Below are 11,762 nucleotides of genomic sequence, written 5' to 3' on the forward strand. Positions count from 1 at the left end.
GGGCATGGAAGTTTTTTGCCTTGAGATGTTGGCAAATATATCATTGTTTTGAAATTTGCGTAGTTAAAGCCTGATAAGGCAATGTAAATGTACTTTCGCTGAGTTGACCTAAAGCTTTCAAAATGTAGACTCTCTAGCTAATTTACCAACCCTGGAAAATACTCCCTTATACGAAAATTGCGCCAGAAGAAGCTCGAAAGTACGCAACTATCAGAGGTACGTCACCGCTCTCTACATACACTTCTGCTACGGGTGCTCGCACCGCCTAGTGACTCTTGGTCCTTCCCTGCAGTGTTACCGCCATCACATGTCAGAATTGCCAGAAGCTGTTCCAACTTGTATTTCACACGTGACCACCTGCTTTTTCATATATAAACGATAGACACCATTACTTGTGAAGGTAATACAGTGATGTGAAGTGAAGTGATGACACTAAGCTACCAGAGACAAATAGACGCCCGTGCGGACGTTCTTCTAGTGCACCCACTAGAAGAGCATAGTGTGGTGCATGACATAGTGCCAGATGGGTCTAAAGGTCCACATTAACGCCTGCTGACGCTCGCCAGTGATTTAAAGACCCTTCAACTTTGCGCGTGCACTTCGTTCCCGGATGAATATTTTCGCTTATTACCTGATTACCTCTTGCCACTACGCTTACTAGCAGGTTGTCTGAATCGGCCGGTAAAACAGAGGAAAAAGATTAGCATGAGTGCCAGCTTGAGTGAAACTTGCTAGTTTTTTATGAAATTGAATCTTTTCACGACGTATGAACAATAACGAAATATTTCTCCGAATGTAAGCAGACAAAATGGTACTATGTTGTTTCCAATATTTTCCTTGTAGCTTCGTGTTACATTCGGGTGGATGACAATATTTTCCCTTTAGTAATACTTCCTTCACCTTGCGGGATTCCGTAGAACTGGTTTGTCATAAGCACAGTACTTCAATTTGCTCGCAATTGGTGTGAATCTAAGAATACTCGTTCTAATGTAAACAACTGTATTGTTAAATTTTTTCCCAAAGCTTTTCTCGACAGCTAAAAGTAGGTCACGCGCGTGGCGTGTCGGCAGTTTTTTGCAAAAACCTTCGCGTGTAAATCACTACATTGCTTTCCCTGTGGGAATTTTTACTTCTAAGAGATCATCCCCGAATATAAGCACAGTACTTCACTTTGCTCGCCATGGGTTTGAACAAAAAAAAATTATTGTACTAAGGTAAACAACTGTGTAGTATAAATGTTCTCGCAGACTTTCTCGACAGCTAAAAGTGGGTCAATGACGTGGAATGTCGGCAGCTCTTAGCAAAAGCCATCGCGTGAAAATCACTACATTGCTTTCCCTGCAGGGATTTTCAGATAACTAAGCAGTTTGAGAACGTAGTTCGCGTAGAGTCATTGCAGACAGGGACAGGCAGGCAGGCAGGCAAAGAACTTTATTATTATCTGGAGGCGGCGCTCGACCCCCATTAGGGGGTGACACCGGTGGGCCACTCCCACGACGGGACGGGGAGGTTAAACTCCACGGCCATGTCGCGGGCCCTCTGGATGGCCCTAAGCTGGTCTCTTTTGTCTTGGCTAGTGAGAAGATAGTTCCAGTCCGCCTCCGTAGAGGGAGACTCGCTGCTCTCGCGCAACGTAGGGCATTGCCACAGCATGTGTTGTAAGGTACATTTGGGGTGGCCACAGCGCGGGCACCCCGGCTCTATGCCATCCATGTATTTCGAGCATTTTAGAGGCGATGCATACGCCTCCGTCTGTAACAGACGTAGAGTGATAGACTGAGCTCTGTTTAAGTTTGGGTGCGGGAGTGGGTACTTCCGCCGCTCCAATTGGTAATGTTTGCAGATTTCAGTAAAGGTTAACAACGGGTCTCTGAAGTACCTAGTAACGTCCTCAGCCTCCGAGTGGTTCTCCCCGACGCGGAATGTGAGACCTCGCGCCCGGGAATGAGCCAACTCGTTGGCATTAAGGATGGTTCCGTGTACGTGTCGGCCAACGTGTGCCGGGAACCAGATGATGTGCTTTTTGTCTGACCAATTAGCAGCATAGAGAACGCGCGCGGCTTCCCGACAAACCGAGCCCGTCATGAAGGCCCGTGCGGTTGCGCGCGAATCTGTGTAAATGGCGGTGCGGTCGGTGGCAGCGAGAGCTAGTGCCACAGCGACCTGCTCGGCACGATCAGCGTTTGAAGTTAATAAAGTCATAGACGACAAGTGTTCGCCTTTGATTGTTGTTACAACCGAGACAAAGTGGTCCGTATATCCGTACTGCGCTGCGTCTACGAAGGCCACGTTATCCTCCATGGCGGCTGCGGTACTGAGTAGGGCTCGCGCCCTTGCCTGACGTCTTCCCACGTTATGTGTGGGATGCATGTTACGGGGTATCGGTAATACCGTAAATTTTGCGCGCAGCTCTTCGGGGAGCTGTCGCGGGCTTTCTTGGGTTACGGGAGATTGGAGCCCGAGGTGTGCTAGTAACCGTCGCCCAGCTTCAGTGGAAGACAGCCTTACAATTTGAGAGACTTTTTGAGCTTCTACTATTTCTTTGAATGTGTTATGAATGCCTAGCTCGTTGAGCTTGGTCGTGCGGGCGCTGCCCGGTAACCCGAGCACCTGTTTAACGCACCGGCGGATGATCACGTCGAGACGGCGTACATCTCCTTTTTGCCACAGGTGGGCGGGAGCCACATAGTTGATGTGGCTCATGAGGAACGCGTGGAATAGTCTGCGGAGATTCTCCTCAGACAGTCCCCCGCGCTTGTTAGCTACTCTGTTAATTAATTTAGCCATTGCTTCGGCCTTCTTAGAAATGTGAGTGATACTGGCGTCGTTATGGCCGTTGGCTTGAATGACCATGCCTAGAATGCGAACTTGGTCCACCGTGGGGATCGGTGTACCGTCCGTCGTCAGGACGCTGATTTCCGCGTATGCGTCTCTGCGCGCCTTGTATTTCGGGCGGTAGAGTAGTAATTCTGATTTCTCTGCCGATAGCGAGAGACCGGCCTGCCGTAAGAACGTTTGTACCATGTTGACCGCTTCTTGCAGTCGCTCCTCGATATGGCCGTCACTGCCGCTCGTACTCCAGACGGTGATATCGTCTGCGTAGAAGGCGTGGCTGATGCCGTCGATCTGTGAGAGTTGTCGCGACAGAGCGCGCATGGAGAGGTTGAACAGGAACGGAGAGATCACGGCCCCTTGGGGTGTGCCCCTCGGTCCCAGGTTGAACTGCTTCGAGCCCATCGAGCCGAGTTGGATTGTAGCTGTCCTGTCGCGTAGGAAAGAGCTAACGTAGTTGTAGAAACGAGTACCTAATCCTGCCTCGCGAATCGAGTTGAGGATGTGAGAGTGGTTTACGTGGTCGAACGCCTTCTCGAGGTCGAGCGCTAGGATGGCTCTAGTGTCTCTGGTGATCTTATCCATGAGCTCGTATTTGAGCATCAGCATTACGTCCTGCGTGGACATGGACGGGCGAAAGCCAATTTGGTTGATCGGTAGAATCTGACGCTCCTCTACGAATTTCGTGACTCGCTTGAGGATTACGTGTTCGGCCACCTTACCCACACAGGACGTGAGCGAGATGGGACGAAGTGAGCCTAGCGCTAAGGGTTTACCCGGCTTGGGGATAAGTATGACGGTTGCCTCGCGCCATGAAGGCGGGACGTTACCTGTCTCCCAGATTTTGTTAATGTGCTCGGTGAGAAGTTGTATGTCCTCCTCGGCGAAATTTTTAAGAAGCTTATTCTGTATACCGTCGGGACCCGGGGCCGAGCGGCAGTTGAGTTCGGAGAGGACCGCCTTAACCTCGGCGCAAGTGAAGGGGGATCCTAGTGGATCCTCCTCCGTAGCGTCCGGGGCAGGCGGGTAATCGGATGGGGAGCTAGGTTCGGTACATAGGTAACGCGCAGCTAGCTCGTCGGTGATTTGAGTGTCGGTCTTACCCGAGATTTTGAGTTTGTGGATTAGTCTGTCTATCGTGAGTTGTTCGGGATGCTGTCGACGGTTTGTCACCTAGTAAGTGTTTCAACAGGTTCCATTTGGCCCCGTTTCTCATTTGACCATCAACCGAGTTACACACTTCGTCCCAGTGCTGACGCTCTAGGTTACGGCAATGTGCCTCGATTTGACGATTGAGTTCAGCTATCTTTTTACGAAGGTTACGATTGAGCTTCTGCGTGCGCCATTTCGCGTGCAGTGATTTTTTAGCTTCGAGTAGGTGAGCTAGCCGGCTATCCATTCGCTCGACCTCCAGTTCGGTTTCAACATCCTGAGTCGAGTTTGCAACGTCCTCTTTGAGTCGTGCGAGGAGTTCTGCTAGGGTTTTGTAGTGAGTGTCGTCGCGTTTCCTGAGCTCTCGAAAACGATCCCAGTCCGTAATGCGAAACTGTCTGATTTTGTTTGTAGAGACGTTTACGTTCGTCTGTATAATGTAATGATCACTGCCCAGATTCTCACCTAGGTTAGTCCACGTGGGTTGTCCCGCGTGCCTAACCATCGTGAGGTCCGGGGTGCTATCGCGCGTAACCGAGTTACCTACCCGTGTAGCTGAAGTGGGATCTGTTAGGAGCGTGAGTCTATGTGTGTGCATTTGTGATACCAGGGCAGTGCCCTTACGGGAAGAGCCGCGGTACCCAAAGTCTGGATGCGTGGCATTGAAGTCTCCCCCGATTATGAGCATGTGGTCCCCTGCAATTTTGCTCGCGCGCTGAAGGCTTGTCGTCGTCTAGGTGGCGTAGAGGAGTGCGGAAGCACTCACATCGCGCTTCGCAGTTCCATGTTTTTTGGTGTTTTCGGCCCTAAACACCCAGGAAAGTTCGACTCCATTTGACTCGTGAAGTCACCCGGAATCCGTGGACACCAGTTTTGTGACCCGGGAGCCGTTATTTACACCGCCACGTCAGAAGAAGCCCTCCACTACGTGGCAGCCGCGCCAAGCCTACCGATAGGTAGGAGACGCTGGCAGCTGCGCCGGTCGTGCCGGCAACGCAGACGCTGACGATGGCCGAGGCGTCTGCGCTCGACACAAAGAACGCCGACGGGCGTTCCTCTGCTACGACGGAAGAGGACATGGACCTTACCGGACCTTCGACGAGCAAGACCGACGGCATCAAGCCAACGACAACTCACTGTGAAACTATTGAACGAACGACCACCGAGGACGACTGGCACACCGTCCTCACTTTGCGGCAAAGAAAACAACAAGCGAGAGAGAAGAAACAGGGACTAAGAAGACCCGAAGAACGAAAACCAGAGGAAAACCCACTGCGAACCCAAAGGAAAAGGAAGGGGATCAAATACCCGCCGTTTCCGAAAGACGACTTCAAGATAGTGATTCGACCCCACCAGGGCTTACCACTACGAACAATCACCACCCCGGAGATGGCTGCGGCAGTCTCATCCGCCTGCCAACACACCGTAACAGGTGAGCACTTTCTGTTACGGATAAAGCCGGGATCGAACATAGTTATCATATCAACCTCGGAACAAGAAGTGGCAGAGCGAATTCGTCGCATAACCACGCTCACACTAAATGGTCGCAAACATGCCGTAAACGTGTACGCGGCGACTGGCGAAGAAGCCCTCAGGGGAGTGGTGCACGGGATACCAGCCAGCACACCTACTGAAACGCTCATGGCCAACTTGCGGGTGAGAACGCAAGGGGTGGAAATAATACATGCACGCATGATGGGGGAAACGAAGAGTGCAGCGATCACCTTCTGTGGCCCGACTCTCCCGCGCTTTGTGTATTACTGCGGAGGAGAACTAGCCTGCCACCCGTATAGAGCAACGGTGCAGGTGTGCAAGACCTGCTACAGCAAGGGGCACCGTACAGATGTGTGCCCCCAACCGGACACTCGCGTCTGCCGCATATGTGGTACGAGGGACCCGTGTGACGGACATATGTGCGCGCCAAAGTGTGCCTCGTGCGGGGGGGAACACGTCACAGGTGACCGCAGCTGTACACAACGACTCAGACAGCCGAGAACACCCGCCAGGCAACCAAGAAAGCGCTCGCCCAGCCCAAAGGGTAGGGCGATCCGATGGTTTACATCTGAGGAAGAGGAATCGGAACTTTGCAACCAAGTGAAGTCGCGATCGCCAAGCCGACACAGGACTCCGTCACCCAACGATCGAAGTAGAGTCCGAGCACGCTCCAAGACACCGCCTCCACCCCGACGCGGATCGAGCTCAACGTCCAGGCCTTCACCGACAAACAACAGCCCGAAACATCAAGCAGGCGGATCGCAGCTGCCCACTCTACCCACCACGGAACCGGCGGGACAGAAGTCGACACGACCTACGAACACGCAGGTAAGCTGGGCAAGGGTCGCGGCTCCCAAGACCACCCCAATGATACAAAGTGAGGAATATCAGAGAATAATCGCAGAAAATAAGCAACTTAAATCCAGTCTTGCTGAACTACAGGCCGAACTCGCAGCACTCAAACAACATCTAGCAACTACGACCCAAAGCCAGAACACACAAAACCAAGCAACACAAATGCACACGGACACGACACAATACGCTACCCCCGCGGCGCAACACGGGGAGGGACAGCTACGCAACATAGAAACCCAGCTCAAACTTCTCTTTGTGGAGATAGGAAATCTCAAGCAATATGTCGACGACTCCATCAAAGGGGTCAAAAAAACACGGAAACGGGGAAACCCAAGCCCCGGAGGCCGCGATTCCAAGGTCTTGATAACGACTGACACGGAGACAAATTTTGAGAGCTCCTATGATGGCTAAACAAAACACACGCAGTCAAGAGAATCTCGAGTTGTGGCAGTGGAACTGCCGTTCCCTGCACAACAAAGAAGCTGCACTGACACAATTCGTGGAAGCAGCGGCAATTGCACCAGATCTTATATGCTTGCAAGAAGCAGGCAAACCGAAACGCTCAATAAGAGGATACACACTCCACAAGAACACCGATCACACGGGGACGGCAATATTGGTTAGGAAGGATCTCGAGGTGAGCGTCGAAACTATACCGGGCATTGAAATACCACATCAAATAGCCACGGTATGGCCGGTAAAGCGAGGTCGCCCGAAGAACATCGTAGCAAATGTATACAGCTCGCCACGAGATCACAAGGCGGACTTCACACCAATTATCTTACACATCATGAACACCGCGAAACGAGGCGATAGAGTAGTATTGCTAGGGGATTTCAACGCCTGGCACACGGAGTGGGGTTACAGAAGGGACACGGCCAAAGGTACCAGCCTACTGAAGGCAACTCAGACTCACGATCTGATCCTCGTCACGGAGCCTGACTCGCCTACCAGACTGGGAAATAGCGTGTCAAGAGATACGGCCCCTGACCTCACTTTCGTAAGCGATGAACGAGGAGTCACTTGGACTAACCTAGACGAGACATTGGGAAGTGACCATTACATTCTCAGTGTCTCCATTCAAACGGCAAAAATAAGACATCCGATCGGCACGGCACGTCTGACAGACTGGAAGAAATTTAGGGAATGCCAAACTGAGGCCCCGAACTTCAACACGATAGGAGATTTCACGGGGTATTTACGGGACGCGGCGGAAAAAGCCACCAGACAATTTCAAACCACGCAGAAAAACCCAGTGGTCGACAACCATTTAAGCCATCTTTGGGAAGCAAGAAGAAGCCTCACCAAAAGATGGAAGAAACAGCGGCACAACCGAAAGCTTAGAGAGCGCGTAGCACAACTCACGGAGGCAGCCAACGCGTACTCGCAAGAGCTGTGCACTACGAACTGGAGGAATTTCTGTGACTCTCTCCGCGGCACTCTAAGCACGAAGAAAACGTGGGCAATCCTTCGCAGTATGCTTACCCCTGCAACCACGCGGAGAGAAACGACGCTCGCCCTCAGGCGCATAGCTAACAACTACGCAGGCTCAGACGAGGAGCTACTGAAAGAGCTCCAAAACACGTACGTGGGAGAAATGGTGACCCCAACCACCACACGAAGTTATACGGGACCGGCTAATCCCACCCTTGACGAACCGATATCGTCTGCAGAAGTATACGCTGCAGCGCTGTCCTTTAAGAGGAACACGGCGCCCGGACCGGATCGTATCACAAACGCCATAATCAGAAACCTGGGCACCGAAGCTTTAGAGGAACTAACGCAGCTCTTCAACGACACGGTTTGGAAGATAGGAGGGTCCATACCACCTGAATGGAAAGAAGCTGAAATCATTTTAATACCTAAGCCGGGGAAACCAAAATCGCTACAGAACCTCCGACCAATCTCGTTAACCTCTTGCCTTGGCAAACTTTTCGAAAAGGTCATCCAAACACGGCTCGGAAGATACTTAGAGGGCAACGAACTCCTACCAAATTCGATGTACGGTTTCCGACATGGGGTTTCCACGCAGGACGTCTTCCTCCTACTTCGGGACGAGGTTCTCAACCCACCACCCAGAAGCATGAACAGAATCCTGCTTGCCTTGGACCTGCAGAAGGCCTTTGACAACATATCACATGACGCGATACTCACCGGCCTACAAGAAGTAGGCTGTGGGGAGAGGATCTACAGTTACGTGCACAGTTTTCTCAAAGGCAGAACGGCGACCATAGGGCTGGGCCACCTACGATCCGACACGATTAACATGGCCAATAAGGGCACTCCACAAGGCTCTATACTCTCCCCACTACTTTTCAACATAGGGATGAGGAAATTGGCTCTAGCGTTGGAGGAAGACCCGGAACTTGGAGTAGCTATCTACGCGGACGACGTCACCCTTTGGGCAACTAAGGGGTCCTACGGGCACAGACAAGACACTCTACAAAGAGCGATCAACACAATTGACGACCACGCGAGAAGGGCTGGCATGAAATGTGCACCAAAAAAATCAGAATTTATACAAATAAGACCTAAAACACCCAGCAGACACGCTCCCCCATCCTCAATCTGGAGATCAACGGAAGCCAGGTCAAACAAGTGCAGGAGCTCCGGGTGCTAGGCATGCTAATTCAGGAGACGGGCAGCGTATCGTCAACACTAAACAAACTCAAACACACATCCAGGAGCGTATCGAGACTCATAAGAAGAATCGCTCGCAGTAAGGACGGCATGAGGGAGGACGACACCAGGAGACTGGTAGAAGCCTTCGTCATCAGCCGCATTACGTACGCTCTGCCATACCAGCTTTCACGCAGATGTGAAGCAGAGCAGGCCAACGTACTCATACGCACTGCCTACAAAGCTGCACTGGGCCTCCCTGACTGCACTGGCACAGAGCGTCTGGAGAGTCTGGGTATTTACAATACGTACGATGAACACGCCGCGGCAGTCTTGATCGCGCAGAGAGAGAGACTCAACTCGACAACCCAAGGTAGAGCTTTACTACATAGACTTCACTACCCCTTGGCACCCCAATTCTGCGGGGAGGAGACGCACCAAATACCCAGACAAGACAGGGAACGCATACACGTGCACCCAATACCCAAGAACATGCACCCCATGTTTAACGCCGGCCGCAGACGAGCGAGAGCGGTGGCACTCGAACGGTTACGCAACGACCCAAACACTTACTACACAGACGCAACTCCCTACCCCTCGAGGCTGAGAGCATTTGCTGCGGTCATCACTAGAGGTAACGAAGCAATCACGTCGGCCACGATCCGTACCAAGAGCACGGCCGTGGCCGAAGCGGCGGCCATAGCACTAGCCATACGAGCGGCAGAGGGCAAGAGGCAATCTGCACACGTTCTCACGGATTCGCAAGAAGCTTGCCGACTGTTTCTCAGGGGCGTCCTCCCTCGGAGCGTCCTAGGCATTCTAGGAAACAACCTTCGAGAAGATCACATCATCACATGGTGCCCCGCTCACGGAGGTGTACAGGGAAACGAACGGGCGGACCGCCTGGCTCGAGGACTAATTTTCCGAGCCGCGGACACATCTACCCGGGAGGAATACCTCACACCTACGCTGCCGCGAGATATCCTCGACAGCCAAAGACGCGCAAGGCAGACAATGGCGCCACCCCACCCTAAACTCACAAGCTGGCAATCCCAGGACTGGAGACGCCTACAAACGAATACATATCCCAATATACACACACTCAGCAAAATACACCCGTCCCAATACGATGACTGCTGTCCTTGGTGCAGCGACACACCAACCCTCATACATATCACTTGGCATTGCAAACAAAGACCAGCAGAGGGAAACTCACCCCTCGTTACACGCAACGAACTTGAAAGGTCGTGGGAGGCGCGACTCGCCCGGCAGGACCTGGGAAGCCAGCAGGCAACCTTGGACCAAGCCGAACGAGCCGCTAGAGCCAGTGGGGCCCTGGAATAGGGGCTTCACCCGCAAAAACCTCAGTCTGCTATTTCAATAAAATGTTTATTCCTCCTCCTCCTCGCGCGCTGAAAGAGGACCTGAAATGTAGTTTGCGTGTTTCTGGGTGTACTATATACGTTAAGAATAAAAACTGACTGTTTAAGCTTTGAATTTGGGATTAACTCTATCATAATGTGTTCGTCTTTGAGATCGGGGCGGACCTCGTGGCGAACATATGCGTACTTCTTGGAGATGAGCGTCGCTATCCCTCGCGTTCCCACTCGATGGTCCGCTTCGGTGCGATAGGCACGCAAAACGGGGTCGGCGGTTAGCGTTTCTTGTAAGAGAATTACGGCAGGCCGATTGGCGCTAGATTGAATGAATTGTTGCAAAGCTGCCTTCCGCTTGGGAAAGCTGAAGCAATTCCATTGCCAAATTACAAGATTGCTTGTGTTAGCCATGATTACTGCATAGGGGTTGGCGCACGAACCGCCGCGTGCTGTCCTTCTAATATTTGTAACCGCGCGTGGAGCTCGGTGAGCTGGAGGGTGTGTGGAGTCATATCGGCAGCTCGGTCTGCCGCAATGTCTGCGCGGAGGCGGGCGAGTGCCTCCATGAAGTTAGACGTAGTAACGGGCTCGTCGGCCGGGTCCTCGGCCGCGCGACGCTTCGCGGCGCGATTGGCGTTCGACGAGGTAGTGGGGGCGGGTTCAACGGCCGGAGCGACGGGCGTCGGTGCCTCGACAACGCTTTCTCTCGGTTGCTGCAGGTTTCGAATAAGTGCTTTGAATTCTGCGTTTTCTTTGCGCAGAAACGCTAGCTCGCGTTTGAGCTCTTGAATCTCATCTTTCTCATGCTGTGGCAAGTTACCCGTGCGCGCGGAACCGCGAGTCTCACCTTTACCGGCGACTCGGTCGGCCCAGGTAGGTGTTGCAGTCGGACTCTTGGTGGTGGTAGGCAGGTGCTTCGTCGGTTGACTCGGGGCTGGTTGCTTGGGCGTCGGCTGTTGCTTGGCCGAGCCTCCTTGGGTCTGTTGGTTGTTGTTGCGCCGGCGTCTGCGGCGGCGTCGACGTCGAACGACGTAAGGGATTTGATAGCGATTTCGGCATGTGCGGTCGCCCGTAATATGGGCCTCGCCGCACAACGCGCACTTGGGTGTAACGCACACATGGTCGAGTCCGGTGGGTTTGATACCGCAGTGTTCACACACTTTCTCAGATGGATTAGGGCAGACGTCTTGTCGATGCCCGACTCGGCCGCAGTTGCGGCAGGTGTCGATCTGTCGCTTGTAGAGCGTGCAACGCAGCAGAAGCATGCCGCAGCGCACATAGTTGGGGACTTTGTGTCCGTCGAAGAGAAGGATGATGGTGGTTGTATCCTTGATTCGTCGTACCCCCATTAACGTGGGGTTGTGTGATGAGACGAACAGGCGTTGTAGCTCTGAGTCTGGAAGGTCAGCGTCGACCCCTCGGACTACGCCTCGG

General features: G+C 52.7%; 1 protein-coding gene across 1 annotated transcript in view; it reads right to left on the bottom strand.

The window, feature by feature from the left end:
- LOC125947701 (uncharacterized) overlaps window positions 1-5,063 on the bottom strand; it is a 143,857-nt gene extending 138,794 nt beyond the window's left edge. The window contains exons 1-2 of the mRNA XM_049672944.1: window positions 4,935-5,063; window positions 3,022-3,447 (exon numbers count right to left, since the gene is read on the bottom strand). Coding sequence (XP_049528901.1) covers window positions 3,022-3,447; window positions 4,935-5,063 — 555 coding nt within the window. The remainder of the gene's footprint in view (window positions 1-3,021; window positions 3,448-4,934) is intronic.
- Between the last annotated feature and the right edge of the window lie 6,699 nt (window positions 5,064-11,762).

This window comes from Dermacentor silvarum, chromosome 8, assembly GCF_013339745.2.
Source record: "Dermacentor silvarum isolate Dsil-2018 chromosome 8, BIME_Dsil_1.4, whole genome shotgun sequence".
NCBI classification, from domain to species: Eukaryota; Metazoa; Arthropoda; class Arachnida; order Ixodida; family Ixodidae; genus Dermacentor; species Dermacentor silvarum.